General features: G+C 42.5%; 1 protein-coding gene across 1 annotated transcript in view; it reads left to right on the plus strand.

Annotated features, from left to right (window-relative positions):
* Positions 1-19,136, plus strand: part of adgra2 (adhesion G protein-coupled receptor A2) — a 39,613-nt gene that overhangs the window by 10,674 nt on the left and 9,803 nt on the right. The window contains exons 2-3 of the mRNA XM_006784010.3: positions 7,663-7,734; positions 18,605-18,676. Of these exons, the coding sequence (XP_006784073.2) occupies positions 7,663-7,734; positions 18,605-18,676 (144 nt within the window). The remainder of the gene's footprint in view (positions 1-7,662; positions 7,735-18,604; positions 18,677-19,136) is intronic.

A 19,136-nucleotide genomic window follows, 5' to 3' on the forward strand; every position in this document is an offset into this window, starting at 1 on the left:
AATGCAAGAAAATTATTGGCATAAATCATTAAATTCATCTATTTTGTCATATACACGAATGACAGGAATCTGTACCACTCCTTCATGTGGCTGCTCTCACCCTCTTCTCCCTGTTTGATGACTAAATTACTCAATGTGGGTCTGCAAAATGATTTCATAAAAAATATTTTTCATGCAATTACATGCAAGTGCCTTTCCATGACAGGCGGTAAATGGGGCTTGTAGCTTGGCAGCGTTCCCTGGTGGCTGCTGCGAGCCCACTGGTGGGTCAGGCACAATGGGCACATTCACATCTTGACATGCATTTGCTGTTTAAGTGCCTGTTGTGCTCAGGGGCATTTAGTCTTTCTGTTATATCTGGTGCCGCGACTTGCCCAGGACAGGCTCAGGGTGCAAGGGGCTCCCAGGACTGCTGGCTTAGGTGACTCTCTGTCTGAAAGGGTTAAGCTATTAGGAATAACCCATGTGCTGAATAGTCGGTGCGATCTGGAAGCCTCTTTTAAAGCACTTATTGTAACAAAGATGTCACAACTGGCCTCCCACTCTGAGAGATCTCTCTGCTCTTATTCCTCCTCCCTCCACTTTCCTCCTCTTGTTTCTACAAAATGTGTATGTTAGCAAGGAAGAGACTTAGAGGAGAGAGCTGCACTGCAATGGATTGCTGTAAAAAAGAAATACACAATTTTAGAGTAAGCAGGCTGTATTTCAGAAATGCAGTAAAAATGTAAAAAGAATTACAGTATGGTCACTTTAAATTTTACAATAAAGTGCTGCCAACCCTGCTGCCAGTATTTTGCTGTAAAATTTACAGGATTTTTCTTAAAGTTAGAGTTCTGATGCAGGCTGTGAACCATAACCACACATACTGTCAGCAGTCCTACAAGTGAAAATGTGAATATTTTCACAGCATAGAATAAATAATTTCCTCAGAAAAAAATAATGCAGGTCACACATACTGATGCATTTCAATATCCCCTGAATTAACATTTACATCTCGTAAACCAACACTAAACAAATAATCTACATTTACTTTAATATTGCCACTTATATAATTCCTCGCTGTTAACACACCTCACGAAATGTCATTACCCACAATTCTCAGCTGCTAATGAAGATCTTCACAGCTTATGTGTATATGTATGTGTGCAGGTGTATAAATGCTTATTATTGTCTGTCACTGCAGGTTTATTTTAAAAAAAATATCAATTCAAATAATTAATAATGACTGCTGTTTTTAATTGTATTGCCTACATTGCGTTCCACTTAAATAAACATCAGCAGTACTTCATGGCAATTCATTCATTTAGCAAATAGCTTTTTTATAGACGCACTCTTGCATTCTGTATGCAAGACTGGAAGATTAATTGCTGCTGTTAGTAAAAGTTTTCCAGATTGTCTTTCTCACATATCACAGCGCTGAATGTATAAATGGCAGCCTGCTTTAATTACGGCTCTAAGTTTGTCCAGACAGGAATCTCAGCTTAGCAAGTTGTGTATGTTTTTGTGTGGGTGTAAAAGTATCACAGTCATCACAGTCTGTCACTGAAACATTTTTTAAAAGTTTACAGCTCATCTCTTATGACACATCCGATGATGTTATCCTTTCTCACTGGCGTGCCCGCAGCTGAAGGGATCATTTTGATTCTCCTGGTTTGGGAGCTTAAATTGCAGTGTAATCCACTGCATGCTTCCATCATTTTTTTAAACCACTTATTTGGTTCAGGGTTGCGAGGGTGCTGGAGCCTATCCCAGCTGACAGCGGGCGAGAGGTGGGGTACAACTTCCACAAGTTGCCAGCCCGTCATAGTAGCAGTGTAATGTAGATGGGTAATGGCGTCTGATTCATTAGAGCCCGTGTTTGGATGGAGTAAGTGGGATTGGGAAGTTAAATTAGGTAATGCACTTTCTAATCCATCTTTTGGTGTAACCGCAGTATTTTGTTGATCCACGCCGTCTGTCTGCATTACTCTGAGGGATATGTGTGTGATGTATATATGAAGAGAAGTTCTGCCATGTCCACTTAGTTCTCCTCTGTGAATGGCACATATTCTTGAAATGCACCTTTGGCTAGAAAAAGCTGCTCAAATGGAAAGCAAAAGGGGAAAATGCAGTAAAATAAATCAGCGCTGGTTTTGCAGCTCAGCTGTAAGACACAAATGAAAGAGCTCACACAAAGCTGGCCTCTTGTAATCTAAAAGTGGGTAATTGCACCACTTTCAGCAGAGTTCAGCTCCCTCACGGTTAAATTCTTATTAAATTTTATTTATGTGAAACAGACCAGCATGTGCATTATCAGATTGGCTAATTAAACCAGACTTAATTCAGTAATGATGCTCTGAGACTCTCATTTACAGTTAGTCTCATTATCTGGCTCCCATTGGTCTCTGAATTACAACCGGAGTTTTGCCACGTTACCAATCTCTTTCAAGGGTTCTTGTCTCTCACCCCGCGTGTGGTCCTCGAGCGTAAGAGACCAATCCAGAGTTAATTGATGTTTACACAGTGGTGCTTTGGGCTGCTTTTACTCTTTATTACGCTGAACCTGAGCACCTCCGTCTCTTTTGGCCTCGAAGTGCTAGATCGATCGCATCTTTCAAGCGCTCCCGTTGTTTCATCATTGATGAGACTGCTGCAGCTTCAGGTGTTGTAAAGACTGGATCTGCTGAAGAAGAATGAATCTGTAGCCAGTATGAAAGAAAACACTACTATTATTCACAGAACGTGAAGTGTACTACATACATAATGAGCTCTAGGAGCTTAGCCTGGAGATGAATTCTTATTAAATATAAATCCTTGCTTAAGACTCTTTTTCTGCTTGTGGTTTGCTGTAGAAGCCTGCAGCTACACAGCGCTCACTGTCTGAGTCCAGCATGCCTAAATATTTAGGAGCCAATTGAAATCGGGGCTTTTTACTTAAGTACTGCTCATTTATGTTCGGGACTACACGCCAAAGCAGGCTAGAGCGTTTCCTGTGTAGCCTTCCCCACCCCAAAAAATAAAGAAAAAGTTTAAAGTGCATTTGGCAAAGAAGCAGGATGAGAGGATGAAGGTGGGATGATACTGACACCAAAAAGCAAACAGGACATCCTGTTGTGTTTGAGTTTACAGCATTCTTGCTGTGGTTAGGACAGATAATAGAGGGATGTATTTTTTTTATTTTTATCGCCTGTGTTCAACCAAACGACGGCCCAAAATCAGCTTTAGAAAGTATACAGAATACAGAAGACAAAGGTGCATAAGCACCCGCACACATCAGGCCTTATCCTCCAGGCTCAGGGCAGCGTGTCACCAATGTGACAGCTATGTAGTTAAGAGTTGGGGGGGGGGGGGGGGGGGGGGGAAGTGGAAGTAAATCAAATACGATTTGTGACGTGCTGTCATTGCTCCCGTGTGGCCCTCAAAGGCTTTGTGGGTTTAGTAAGCAAATTGAGCAAACCAACAAAGTGAGTGGCATGATGCAGGGAGGAGCTGCTGTGGTCTACTAGACAAGATGCTTTGTATAGTTCTACTTTTTTTACACACCATCATGCAGCATAAGAAGCCTGATCTAACACGGAGCTGTGGCAATGGAAGCTAAAAAGTGTGATTTGATGCGTAAATTTACACATTTTTTGCCACTGAACTTCTGAAGAAGGGTTTTGCAGGTAGGGGATTTTTCGTTTTTGCATGATGTCAAAGATTTAAATAATACATAATTTGGCATTTCTAAAGATGTAATGTTTACAGAAATTTACTTGAGAATCGAGCTCACTTATTAAAAGTTTTTTTTCTTATTAGTTTACTTGATCTCTTTGGGGATAAGTTTGCGAAAAACCAAGAATACATCCATATGTGTTTTTATGTTTTATATTAAAGAAAACCGTGACGTCAAGTTGTTGTTATACTGTGGTGTTTAACCCTTCTGCTGAGTGAGAACTGCTAGAAGAGAAGCTGGTAACTCTGTTTGACCTGGTGCTTTTCATATGACCTCTTTCTTTTTGATCCTAATGTAAATGAATTATGCGAAATGGTTAAACAAGATCCCTGGGGCCTGACATGTGGCCCTGCTTTCTCTCTCTTTCTTTTTTTCCTTTGGTTGCATGAATTAGATGGATTCAATTAGCCCATCTAATTTAGGCCTCTGTGCTCTGAAAGGGTTAAGTGAATGAAAGCTACCATACCGTAGTCTGGACTTCGTTAGCGCACTGACGTGCCATGCGAATAGGTCTTGAAAACAGAAGAAGATTAAATCAATCTGCCATCTGATCTGTCACTTACAGACAGATCTGGCAGAAATGTGCAGTTAAGCCTCAGTAGCAATACTGTGTGCTGAGCAGACATTAGGCCTCCTAGTAGAAGCTGCTTATCTTCTTTGTTTGTAAAGCTCTGTTAACCTACAGTGATGAAGCGATGGACCCTCGTTTGCCTCAGCTGTCACCTGTGTCCGGACCCTGCTCCATCTGTCTGATGACTTTCCAGGAAGTGCTCTCTCTGCAACCCCTGACCTCTCAAACCGGGTTCTGAATAAACAGCTAATTGGCTGGGTTTCCTGTTTAGCCTGATGGGAGCGCTGACTATTTCTGTCTGTTTACAGAGTTCTGCTTCTCTCTCTTTCTCAGAGTTGTACTCTTTGTATTGTTTATAAAAGAACAATGCCCTCCACTACAACTGTGCTCCAAACATCAGGCTTTGGGGATTATACAGCAGTGTCCAGGCCACGCAACTCCCCTGCGTTCCTGGAAATCTGCGCCTTTTGTTGCTTATGGGAGGAATTCGGTTAGCTCATTTTGTGTGCGCTGTTTATTTGCGAAAGTCAGCTTTCAAGTTTTAGCGAGATAATTGAAATACCGTGTGTGGAATGTGTGCTGGGTTTAGACCTGAATGCAACACACAAATAAATAAATCTGTGCAGGTTTGGAGAATGCATATTAACTCAGTGTGTGATTATATGAAAGGAGGTGTTTTGTTCCTGTAGGCTTGCAGCGATGTGCACATGTGGGTCTTCGGAGGACACCAGAAACAAATGTGCATTATTCCCTGACTAATAGCTTTCTGCTTAATAAGCAAAGTCCAAAAGGAACTATCTGTATCTCAGCTGTCTGTGTTGAATTAAATGGCTTGTTTCTTTGCCAGATGTGACTTTCTCCTCTCCTATCTGCACTGAATTATTCAGGCAGTTCCGGATCTTCTGTAACTTTCATCCTGGGCCTGCATCCATTTATAGGAGAGATTTTGTGCCCAAAAGTCGAGCGAGAGACCTCAAGGCCCAGGAGTCACGGGTTCAAATCCAGGCTACACCACAAGAGGATTGCTCTCGTCTAACATCCTCTCTCTGCCTTAATAATAATGATTTATTTTGAGGAGTTCAGTGGGAATTTGTGAACATGACATGTTTGTATTTTTTCCAAATCTTGGAAAGGGTGGGTGGGGGGGAGCTCAGATTTGGGATGATGTCAAAAATGGTGGGAGAGGCTTTACTTTCAGTATTCCAGCCGTTATCATTTTTAGTGTCTTGATTGCAGCCCAGCTTGAAAATGTGTTTTCTTTGCTTTTGAAATTTAGCTGATAATTGTCGCAAGATATTGGCTGAAGAGTCCACGATGTAGCTGTAGCAAAAGATGATTTACTCCCTACGTTTCCATTTTGCAATGCTGGCTTTCGACACTTTTAACTGTTACAGGAGGGAAGAAGTGAGTCGGGCCAGCTCATGCTTGTATACTGAGATTGGACGATTAAATCCGGTCATTAAGCGGGCTGGAAGGCGCGGAGCTGAAGGCAGTGTTTTTATTGATGTGGCAGGAAACGGGGGGCTGTGCGCTGCTGCTGAATCTGTAAATCTAACGGACGCTTCACAGTGAGCTCCCTCTCTTAAAGCCGCACACACACAACTTCACTCTCTCAATTAAGAACACACTTAATGTCACAAACAGCCCATTAAAAGCTGTGTGGCAGGGGCAATAATGACGTGAGACTAAAGGGTGTGTTAATGATGGCAGCCTGTCTCCAGGGCAGGGTCCTGGCTGTACCCTGAGCCCACGCTGAGCAGGATATAGACAGGTGTCTGAATCCGAGTTATTATGGTTTTGTATTTTCTTGTTTAAGTTTAGTTTCTATTGTTTGAAAGTGTTATTTCATTAGTTTCAGTGTTTATTGTCGTCTTTTTAATTATAGTTGTTATACGGAGGGCATATATCAGAGGCAGTATTCAGGAAAATCAGTACAGGTAAAGCCTCATTAGCTGTAATACATTTTTTACTAACAGATACTTAAACAAACAATATGTTCTCTAGATTTCTCTCATTTTAGTTAGTCTTAATTTTATTTTCAAAATTCTACTTTTTAGTTAATTTTTAGTTAACTATAACAACCTTGGTTAGCCGGGATAGACCCCCCCAGCGATCCTGATAAGGGTAAGCAGAAGAGGATGGATGGATAGATGGATGGTGTAGCTCCATCCTAATTGTGATTATGGTGACAGTAATGTGCTGCGTATGGAGAATAAAGTGCTATCAATCTTGACCACTGGTGTTTTTGTGCACCAGCTCTCCACCCAGACCTCCTCTTGAACTTTTTGTGCACTATAAAAATGTCATTCTTCCTGAATTGGAAAAAATGATGCTGTGACTGTAATTCAATACAGTAGCAGATTTGTTTCAACCCTTATCTGCTACTATCTGCTCACAAAACTTTCATAGTGTTTTAAGTTAATAAATTCTCATGATGCGTTTCTCCTCCTTTCTCTGGCTAACACTCATTTATACAGGTTAGCTTTTCCTTAATCTCCTCTTTATTAATTGTCCTCTTTATTTTTGGGCATAGTTTGCAACTATTTGCATGTATGTGTGCGATGAATGATCGTATGGTTGATTATGTGTCTGTATCTTCAGACATTATCTTTAATATGTGGCTTTTATTCAAACTGTGAAGGACTGTGTGACTGTGTTTTGAAAAATGTCATACAAATAAAGTTGTTTTTATTAAAAAGTAACTATTTTGTTGTAGCTTTTTTTTCCTCTATAACAAAGACAATTAACTTGCTGCACCTTCCATGATCCATGCCTCAGACTAGAAATTTTCCCTATCATGCTTCTACTGTTGTGAATAAGCTAAGCCAACAGGCTTCTGCATGTAGTGTCCTATTTACTTAACTCTCATTGAGAAAAGCATATTGTCACTGAAACTAGGGTCAGAGTATAAGTCTATGTAACTCCTATAGCAGCCTTGGCCTATTGCCTTATATTTTTGCATTTCCCTGTCAAACCGAGAGATCTCAGCCTCACTTCCACTCTGCCCTCTAGCATTTTGCCCTGTGCACTGATAAGAACTCCAAAGGCCAAGTGGTTTGCCAGCGGGGAAAGAGCTAATTACCGTGGCATGTGCCGCCATTTGTTTGATATGGAAAGACATCCCTTTGATCTTAAAAAATAATAACTTATAAAATGATTATCAAGATTGCAACCTCTGTCTTGATGCCCTTCTGTCTTATCATTTATTTGAAACATCTTTAGGTAATGCTAATGCTAATCTCTCATGTGACTGCAGCACTGAATGGACAATTTCTTTGGCTTTTTTCCTCCTCCTAATTTATGTTTCTATTCTATTTCTATTCCTCATGTTTTTTTCAACCTATTTTTAACAACTGTGTGATTTGATTTGTTTCCATTTTTTTTTTTTTTTTTACAGGATACTGAGCCACAACAAAATCCGAGTTCTGAGAAACGGATCCTTCCTTGGACTTTATGCCTTGGATAAACTGTGAGTATGCTTTTCTCATCGTCCTTTATTAAATACTGTGCTTCTGCGGGTGCTCTAATGTCATGTGTATTGTTTCCACTGGATTTACGTGTGAGCTGATTTCTGGCTTGTCTCTGGCCCGGGCCTTGTGGAGACATACAGACAAGGTATCAGAGAGATCTGAGCAGATCTGAGCAGCTATGGCCCAACTATCCGATCACGGGCTTCATTCCAAGAGGGAGGATGATACACTCAGACTGGCTATCACAGACTTATGTTGAAAACTTCACATAATTACACTTCACTCCTCCATTATCAGTAAAACCCCACTCCACATGACAAGATAAGGGAGATCTCTGGCAGGAGCTGCGTGTTGGCAGCTTTGCCTGTGGCTTGCAGACAGTCTGGCCCTCCTTAGCGGCATCGTAATCTCTCTATGAATGGGGTGTGAGACAAGTGAGAGATGAAATATTTTCTTATGAATTTGAGGCGATGCACAGCGCCACTGGTGACAAATGGGAAAGGAACTATAGTTGGAACTGCCAGTGGTGACACATGGCTATAATTGCACGGCCTGTAAGACGATCCACCACCTTGGTCCAGACCACGATATTACGAAAACAAATACAACCCTGTTTTCAAAAGAGCTGGGTTGCTTTGTGTATTGTAAATAAAAACAGACTGTAATCATTTCAAATAATTGAAATGACATATTCAATTGATAAAAGTACAAAGACCAAACATAAAATGTGTTTTTTGCTTTTTGGAAAAAATGTATATATTAATTTCAAACTTGCCAGTAATATATTTGGAAAAACAAAAAGAAAGAAAAAGTTTAGCCATCGGTATGTCTACAGCTGTGCTGGCTTGAATCTTCTTTTAATAGTGTTTTATAAGCGTTTAGGAAACTGAGGAGGCCAACTGTTGTACATTAAGAAGCTAAATGTTTTCCCATACTTGCTTGACATGCAGGGCCTCCTTAGCTGTATGTTTCATTTCACAGTGTACCAAATGTTTCCAGAGGTTGATGAGCCTGGACTGCAGGCGGGCCAGTTAAAGCCCTGAGACTTGTCGTTGTAACACGTCTGTCATATTTAGGTGGGAATATAAATTGATCAAAACCTGCATGCATCATTCAGAGCAAGTTACCCAAGCTGTGCACACTAATGCACAACAGCCATGCTTTCACACATGCTGGCTTTCCTTCTTCAAATTTCCAAATTTTGACTTTTCATACCACAGGGCAGAGTTTGAATGAGCTTGGGTCTACAGACGTTGACAGTGTTTCTGGTTCTTATTCAAAAAATAAATCTTATAAATCATGTTGCCTAATGAATGAAATACAAACAGGATGGGTGTTAAATTAATTAGCACCTACAGGCTACTATGCCAAGCTCCCTGAATACTCTGATATTCTCACACTGTCCTTGAATCTAGTGTACGTTTCACAACAGAGCCATTTTTGGGGTTTTTTTTTCACAGTGTGCTGTTTCACAGGGTATCCCAGTAAAGCTTTATGGCAACAACACATATGTTGCAGCTTCACTTCACAAACTTGGATGCTGTAGTCTGGCAGACAGGCTTATATTGTTGGCGAGGGGGCTGGTGGGTATGTTGCAGAGATATTAGTTCCACATGGCACTTCGAGCTGCCACCCATGAAGCTAACGAGTTTCTCAAAAATGTTGAAAGAAAGAAAAATATGGTAATTTGTTGCAGTTGTTAGCTTGTTAGTACCTACCACTGAAGTTCAGAGCAGATGTGCCAGTCGAGAACAAAAGCTATATTTGCTCAAATTGATGTTTTTTTTTCTAAAGTCTGGCACGAGAACACAATTGGTGAATAGTTTCAAGGCCAAGTTGTCAGTTCTCACCTCAGCAGTCTTGCACCGAAGATGCTGATAAAGCTGTTGACAGGAAGATCCTGAGGCTAATGCTACTTGGGCAGTAATGTATAGTAAATTAAAGCCTGATCTGTGGCTCAGAATGAGCTGATGTTGCTTATTTTTGTTAGTGTGGAAAAGCCTTCCTGTAGCGCCATAGGGTCGGCGGGTCGGGTAATCTGAGCTCTCCCGTGTACCTGGAGCAGTGATAAAAAACTAGCAGGAGGCAGCAGAGTGGAGGTTTAACTAAAAGAGCTTGGGAGAAAGACAAAAAACAGGCAGACAAACCCCTGGGTGTGCTCCACAGTGGGAGATGCAGGCGTCTGGCTGAGCACGAAATGTAAATCACACAGGCCTCATTTCACTCCTCCGCCTCCACCTCTGCTGGCTTGCTGACACACAGTGGTGGAGGTCCACTCACTCACTCAGTCACTCACTCTGACATCTTCAACCTTTAATTGAGCCTCGGGCAGCTTATAATTACATCTGAGCTCATGGGAAATTTGCTGTCTGCTGTGAAAAATGCCACACTGATGGAAGGGTTTGCAGGGATGAATTCAGATATGAGCTTAGAGTGTGAGTTTTGTCTGCGCTTGTGAGATTTTGGTTTTGTTTTGTCTCCTCGGTCCACCACGGCTCTTCAGGTCTCCTCATTGTTTCCAGTATGGCGTCAACATGTGCTTGTCATTTGGAGCAGTAGTGAGCAGTTACTCATATTATGTGACCAGCGGTGTAATCAAAGGCCAGCCCACTAGGGCTGAGTAAACACACATCAGGGAATTACACTGCATCTCTTCCCCTACGTGACAAGGATAAACACAGTCTGCGCCCCCTAACTGCACACACACACACACACACACACACACATTGGGACACATGTTGTTGTGAAACATACACACACAGGGATACACACACACACACACACACAGGGACACACACACACACATTCTCGTTTTGATATCTTAGTGAGGACATCAAATTGATAGTGCTTTCACTAGCCCAGAAGTGTCCAACTCCAGGCCTGAAGGGCCAGTGTCCAGCAGGTTTTAGATATCACCCTGGGTTAACACAGCTGAATCAAATAATTAATTCATTACCAAGCTTCTTGAGAACTGTTGAGGAGGACATGTTGAGGAGGTATTTTAGACATTTAAATCAGCTGTGTTGGATCAAGGACACATCTAAAACTTGCAGGACACCGGCCCTTAAGGCCCAGAGTTGGAAACCTCTGCCCTAGCCATTTACCCTAACCCTAACTAATCAAAATGAATACCTAACCCTAACCTATAGCCTAAACCTAACCATAATCTAATTGTAACCCTGACACTAAATCCACATTTTAAGTCTCAAAAAGTCTTCAGTCTCGCAAGGACAGCCGCTTTTGTCCTCATAAGTGACTGTTGGTCCCCACAAGTATAGTAACATTCCAATTTTTAGTCCCCACAAAGATGTCTAAACAGGTACACACACACACACTCGCGCACACACTCTCACTCTTGGCTCATCGCTGCTGTGACTTCAGTGTATACAGTAACCCTTGAGTGTGCTTCCTAGTATGGGCACCCTCTCTTCTGGCCCAGTCTAACAGGTCTCAGCAGACACACACTCACTTCCACACGCTCACAGCATACTTCTATTCAGAGCTGAATGCAGTCTGATCTGCTGTTATTAAACGGAGAATTCAGCTCCAGAGTAGAACACCCTCCTCCAGGCCTGGACAAGGCCGTGCAGCAATCTACACAGTTAGCCCTTTCATTGGGACAAACCTCCTCAAAGCCACTATTGCCTTCATAACCTGCCAAGCCACCCAAGTGCAGAGGAGCAATTTAGGATTGTTTGTTTTTTGCCCTCTTACTAGACTACTGTGTTTTTGTAGGTCTTTTAAACAGGCTTGCCATCCAATGGCTACATTTGGATCTTGGAATACTTCATTTCTTTCCAGCTCTTTGGATGAACACACTGGTTAAATCATGCCTCGCCTCTGTGGCGGTGGTTGCTATGCGCAAAATAAGTCACTTTCATACACACCGTCAGACCTCTGCTCGTGTACTTGCGCACCTTTTGAGTACCTCTACCTCTATGCATACCCTTTCTGATGGAAGTTTTCACTGGCAACCCCACTAATGAGCCGGGACCTTTATGAGTTGTGGACAGATCCCAGCAGCCTGTCCTGCACTGATTTGAGGCAAGGTAATGAGAATAATGAGCAACGAGGGCCGAGGCAGTCTGGCTCCTTTCCAAATGGGCCCCACTGCACCATGGGACACAGGACAGGCAGGCAGGGCACAAGGGGCCCTCATTACTAAGGCCTGTTACCCTACAGCGAGAGAGGGAGCAGGGAGGGAGAGCAGAGGGCAACGATGATGATGGATGAGGGAGCAGCAGGGTGTTTGTAGTGGACAGGTCTGAAAGGCAGGAGTGAGGCTTGTGGTTAGGAGGCTCTAGGTGTTGGCAGCATGACCGTTTTTGTCAACAAGACAGGCTGAGATGATCTCTACAGTGGGAATCTTTTAAACACTGCGCTTCTTTGGATTCATTGGAGTAAGCACAGAAAAAATCACATAAGACAACCAAACACTTCTTGTAGACTCAACTTAGTTTAAGTGTAGAAAATAAGGAGGTGCTTGAGATTTATGCTGATAATGCAACAAAATTAAGGGAAGCCTGAAATTAAACCTTGGGCTGGAACACTGTTTCTTAAAAATGTCTGCATGAGAAAACATGCACAGTTATAGTGTTATGATTATGTGCAGGCCTAGGCCAATTCATATATGTTTGGCTTGATAGTATCTGTTCTGCAAAAGCAGAGGCAGACCATTCATTCACTCTTTGCCTGAAATCTCTCCGAAACCAACCTTGAAATCGCCTCTGCCATTCTGAGCGGTAGGGGTTAGGACGGAGTCCAACTTAAACAACTTTACCATCTGACATGAGGGACGCGGAGCCAACATGGCTAAAGATGGTATGGTGGTGAGAGAGAGGGAAAGGGTAGATGAAGAAGGGAGAGGAAGGGAGCGAGGGTGAGAAAGAAAGCACACTCCTGCAGTTTGTCTTGCATAAATCTGAGGCCGTTTTACTTAGCAGGAGATTTCCACACAAGCTGAGCAAATTACCTTGATGAGTGGGAACAAAGAAGAGGTGTGCCACGCTGTAACACTTAAAAACAGTGGCCAATGTGTAGGCATGGCGAAATGGCAAGGAGCCCCTCTGTCTAGACTGGCCTGACTAAAAGAAAGGCTCAGATTGTACCAGCCCACTCTGGAGAGAGCTAAGGACAGCTGCTGTGATTGCACAGGGGAGTCTTGTTTCCCCCTTCACAGAAAAATGAACATTTGTTTTGGTGCATTTTTCCCGCACATGCCACCGGGTGGCTCCCGGTTAGGCAACAGTCACCTAATGAGAGTGCATGACCCATTAAGGGGTGGAGTGGGTGAGGAAGGGGTTAAGCGTGGTGGAGAGTGGAAACACAAAGGGGGTGCTGCAGGAGTTGATAGACTCCAGATGTGTCTTTCAGATAAACTGGAGGAACGGGTGTGTTTGTATTGCAAGCTTAGCCCAGTCATGGCTCTGGGAGTTTATTGAAACAGCGAGCAAACCCCCTCATAAGCCCATTACCAAATCATATGCTTTATATGCCAGTAACTCACTCTCACACACTCTTTCGGCAAACTCGATATGGTTTCAAGGGCATTTTCCTCAGGAGGAACTTGAGCTTTCTCTAGACCTTCTTCCCCCCCAACTTCCTTTTCTGCTTTATTTTTGCATCTCCCTTCTCTGAGGCTCATGCTGTTTCTCACCCTTTACACTCTCTGCATGCTGCAGTCCACCTACTGGCTGAAAATTCACTCGCAGACACGAGCCACTCTTTTCATTGACAACCTGAACAAAAGGCACTTGTCCCTGCTGATTTCTCAGCTGCAAATTGTTACAACTATATTTTTACTTAACTTTCTAATAAAGGCTGAATGACCCAGATGAAATGAAAATAAAATGTTCTTAGCATTATTTTTTTTTCACTGTATGTTCAAATCTATCCGATCTGATCTGACTTTTATTGCTTTTGATGCTTTGCATTCTGGTAGGTCTCATGAAAATCTGCCAAAAATGGGCACGGCACTCTTCTCTATGCCGCTCCTAAAGCCAGACCTGGAGTCAATCACGATCCGTGGTTTCAGAGTTTTCCTTGGCAGAATAATCTTCATCTCTTCTTGCTGCAGATTATAGGAACATATAACCAAGCTAGGAAATTTTACACTTCAAATAAAAGTGTGTTGCTATTTCTGCACATCCCACTAACAACAGTGCAGTTGGACCCACGGTTTATGTTATGGTCAGTCATGGGCAGAGCTGCGGGCCTCGTGTTTTTGAACCATAGTACGGTCCTGATGCTTGTTGTCCGAAATTGCAAGGAAATATTTTAAACATGTGTCCTGCATCAGCGCTACTGACAGAAAATCATAGAAAACGTGTATTATGTGTGTAAAGTTTCTTGGCTGTGCTAGAATAAATGCTTTCCAGATGGCAAATAGCTGATCAGGTATATCCAATCTGAGAGGAACCAGAAAAAAATTAAATAAATAATCTAGGGAAGGGGCAGCAAAGCAGGAAATTAGTAGAAAAACAAGAGCTCAGCAGATCCTGGTTTCCTGTTTTAGGGGGAAAGCAAGAGCATGTTGGGGTCGGTAGTTACAGAGCCCCATTGTGAGCAAGTGTGTTGTGGAGTAGGGGGGTGGGGTGTACGGGGACCATACGCAGGGCCGTATTTTTTTCTTATTACTGAATCCTCTAACCCACCTGCCCCTCCCGACAAAGGAAAACTACCTAGTTAAAAAAAAGAGAGAGAGAGAGAAAGGAAACTGTAAAAATAAACGAGCAAAGGCCTCTGTTAGACCCGCCAACCAGACAGGAAATGACACGCGGCACAAAAATGGTCTCCGCTGACCTCTTTCAGGAACCAAGGTGGCAGTTAACACCCCCCCCCCCCCACCGCTTTTTTTCCATTATACCTTCAGACATGTTTGTTCCTGTCTTCGTGCTTTTTCCTTTATTGGGTCGTATACAGAGAAAACTGCAATTAAAGTATAGAAATCACGCCGCAGCCCACTGACTTTTCATTAAAAAAAAAAACTTTTAAAAAACTCCAGCAACAGGAAATTCTTGATTCCAGTCTGGTGATAATGAGTGGCCATTCCCCCGGCTTCCGTCGTTTTCCCAGCTCCCTCCAGGGCTAGAGCCTAAACAATGTCAGCACTCCAGTTGCTGCTGCTGTGCTCCTGATAATGGAGCACTCCATGTCTGGAGCTCTTTACAGACCATGTCTTCATTATTACCCTCTCGCTGCCCTACAAGCACGTCGCTCCTCTCCAGTCTGCATGGGGCCCAGGCGCTCATCCCCTGTATCCAACAGAGCAATGACTCTTCAGAATGGCAGAGGACCAGTCCCATTGATCAGGAGGAGTTTCTTGGGGGGGGCATTCTTAATGGCTGCCTCTGGTGTTAGGCCCAGTGGCGGCAGACAATGGCCCCTTTTGGATTCGGGAGCGAGCTTGAGTTTGTCACCGTCTAATCATACGCGCCACATGCAGCGTAGAGGATGAAGCACTGCACTCAGAAGGTTACAAAGCATAACTCAAAAAGAAAGGCCTTAGTGACTGTAACAATGTGTCGCCATCAATCAGCTCATCGAGCTTTTGGAAGAAATAGATGCTGCTCCTGAGGAGGATGTTGAAAAACTAAAATAATAGCTACAATTTAAACTTTCAGGATTTTAGACGTTGATATTTTCATGGTCTGCAAGCATGAGGCTTTGAAGCATTCATTGTCTCTGCTGTTATCCTCTTCCTTGGTGACAGCTGTTTTCATCAGTGTCGAGGTCACTGAGCTGTGAAGCTGCTGTAAGATGGGGCGCTGGCTACTCCAGAGGGCACGCACACAAGTCATCGCCTGAGTGTGAAGCCTGCTACTCTATTTTCAATCTACTGTACTGAAGGTTTTAAATAGCGCTGGAAACAAATCGGACACTGTGAGCCAGTGGTAAGAGGCGGCTCCAGACATTCAACTGGGATTGTGCCGGCGAAGTGCTTGGACAGTGCTTCAGTTCCTGTTTTCCTTCACATTTACCAGCCTGGTGATAAGAGAGGCAGCGGTGTGTTAATAATCAGGTCAGAGCCTTGAGCCAGACAGGAAATGCACATTGGCTTGATGCAGTTGGGATAAGATTCCTCTTGAGAAACATGAAATCCACATTGGCACAGTCACTATATAGTTCTGGCTTCATTCATTAGCTCGAATGATACATTTTGCTCCTGTGTTTAAGATTTAAGACTTCCAAACCAGCAAATCAGAGAAAATAAAAGTACTGACTTGATAAAGGAGAACTAAATTATTTAATAAGGGTCAATTTTATAACTTTCCCACATATAGCATCTGTGTTTGAATCGAAATTTAACTACCTATCAAAAACAGCACCCAAATATTTACATATCAGTGCACTGCAGCGACCGGCTCACCTTTAATGGCACATGGTGCAGGGACAGAAGGAAGTGGCCTCCTCCAAAAATCAACAAACGCTTCTTTGGTTTGGTTTGGTATCCAGGCACAAATTTGAACTCAGTCTAATGTCCTGTGAGAACAGCACGGCTAACATGTTTGTGTACTTGTGTAAGTCTATTTGGATTTATGTTATGTTTGTGTCATTCTAGTATCATCTGTTGATTTTTGATTTTTTTTAGGTGTTTTTTTCCACCAGACAATATAACAGAAGATAACACACCAGAAGAAATGAGTTAATTTAGTTGTTCTGTGCAGTACATTACATTTATTAAGAAGCTAATTATAATTAGCCATTATATTTTTCTCGAGATCTTTAGTTAGCTGATCTGAGGACATTTTAAGCAGGAGATTTTTACAATATAAAGGAAAAGAAATAATGCACTGTCTTAATAATAAATGTGTTGTGTAGATCATATGAGCAGTGTTATAGTAAACATTACCTCCATGTGCAAGAAGGATGTGACAAAAACAAGCATTTAAAGACAAGCCTTGAAACTGACACTTCTATCTAGCAACTAAATCCCAGCTTTGTGTTAGCATTTTAATCCAGCTGTAAGAGCACGTTTGAGTCCATACAGATGGGGGTAACACAGCAAAGTGTGTGGCTGTGCGCACGTGGAGCATGTGTGTGTCAAAGGGACAGACAGGGAGGGAGCGAGACAGATCTCAGGGAGAGGAAGTAGTGGGCAGTGCCGCGTCTTTCATTGCGGCACTAATGAGCCCCGTGACACACAGACTGGAAACAGCAGTATTGTTCTTCCCCAGCCTGGGTCAACAAATTCTATGAAGCTAATGTCCCCCAGAAACACATGTATATTCAGAGTGAGACGCAGTAACACAAAGATTGCTATTTTATATTGTGACAGACTCACAATATAGTCCGGAGACACACACAAACACACACACAGATACTGAAAAGTGTAGTTGTTCTCTGTCAAACACCCAGATTGCTCTTTGATTTCATTGGTGATATGCTTTTTTTACTGCTTATTTAGAATCACAGAGGTGGAAATATCTCCAATTTTAAAAAAGCTGTGAAATTGTTGCAAATGTTCTGACTGACAAGCTGGCACACACTCAAAGATCTGAACCGAGCAGACTTTAGCCTGTTGGTCTGGGACCAATTTTTTTTTTTTTGCTCCATCATTTCAACCAGTCTCCTGTTTCGAATCTAAATATGAGTGATGGCTTAGAAGGACCAATAGCAAAACCCCCTGATCTTTTTGAGCATGTCTCAGCCACACTGCAGTGTAATTTCTTTGCTTGAAGCATTTTCTACAACAATTTTCCCGCCGTAGCTTACCCAGAAAAGTTCATCTCTTGGAAAGCAGACAAAACAGTGGTTAAGAGACGCCTGAGGTGATGTGAAGCAGCGTGGTTGACAACCGCCGTGGAAGATAATGTTTTGTGGAAAACAAAAAGGACCAAAAGGTCCTCTGAGGTCTAACATAACATCGAAGTCTTTGTTAAAAAGAGAAATTGAGAAAAACGCAGCTGCTGCACTGATGCTCCTGTAAGGAAATCTGACTCTGCGACTGCTCTGATGGGAGCAGAACTATTTCATGCTATAGGAACGTGGATAACATGTGCTGTTCATAACCATCCGTCTCCCGACCTCATTTAACCTTGCTATTCTCACCTGGCCAAAAGAAAGGTTCAAAATCTAATCTACAGCAGCTGATGTAGATGGGAGTATCTAGCTAAAGTCTTTAAGACTGGAGTGTGGGTGTAGAAGTGGAACAGGGTGGAGAAGTGCAACAAATAGTATGAAATGAAATCTTCAAAGATACTTAGAAAAATTATTATTTATGGTTTGAATTGGGTAAAGCTTATTGCAGGGAAGGACAGTTTTGGGGGAAAAAAAGAATAAATAAATAAATAAATAACAGAACTTAGTGTTAATAGTTTCAGATTCCACAAGTGTTTTATGTGGTTGAATATCTCGCTAGTCTCAAGCCCAGGAGGCAGTTCAGATAATATTTCCTATTTGTTTGCACAAATATCCTGCTGTGGCTCGCTGGATGAGCCAGGTTTAGGATGTGTGTCCCTGCTCCCATTCATTTAAACCTATCAGCGTCTTCTTTCAATGGTAAATGGTGATACCCTGCTTGTGACTGTACTACTACTACTACACAAAATCCCTTAAAACGCTGCTGTTATTTTTAAACTTTCTTCTCTGAAAGGGTTAATTAATCAAGCTAGAGCCTTACAACTTTGTGCCCCTTGAGGACTCATTTTATTACAATGACATACCCTGTTAGCTGCTTCCCTTGATCCAAGTGTTTATGCTAAGCTCAGTAAATTAGCTCCAGCTACATATTGATTACAAATATATGATTGCGGTACCACTCTAAACATCGTAACTCTCAGTGAGAATACAAAAATGAAAGTTTGCAGTCCTCTTGTTGATGTGTCAGTATAGTCCTTGCGTGCACCTAACATTTTCTCTTTCCCCCAGGGACCTCAAGCACAACTTAATCAGCACCATCATGCCTGGAGCCTTCCAAAGCCTCTCTGAGCTTCGGAAACTGTAAGTAGATATTAAGATGACCCACATTTCACTCGGGTTCACAACTAAATAAACACAGAGAGTTTAATCCTAAGGTTTAGCATAAGATGGACGGAGGTTAGTTTGTTGCCCAGATTGGCAGTAGTCAGGAGAAAACCCACATGTATATTTTTTTGGAAGCTCACAGATGTCATATGTCATATCAGGTTCATGGTGTTATTGTCACCATAAAAGCTTCCTTTCCTAAATGTTTCTGCAGAGGGGACACTGGGATGTCATCTGTGAGCCCCGCTTCAAACCTCAGGGCTCCTCACACGCAATTGAATGTGACAAGGCGGCTGTTTGAGGCCGCTTGCTGCTCACTCATTGTGTTTTTGGACACCGAGGTCTGGTTGTAGCGTGGGTCCAAAGAGGCTCCTCGGCGCAGCGCCGCATGACTCCCTTTCCCTCCTCCCCCTTCTTGTGTTTTCCCTGCAAGGTC

The sequence above is a fragment of the Neolamprologus brichardi genome, chromosome 12 (genome assembly GCF_056152115.1).
Source record: "Neolamprologus brichardi isolate AB-2024 chromosome 12, ASM5615211v1, whole genome shotgun sequence".
NCBI classification, from domain to species: Eukaryota; Metazoa; Chordata; class Actinopteri; order Cichliformes; family Cichlidae; genus Neolamprologus; species Neolamprologus brichardi.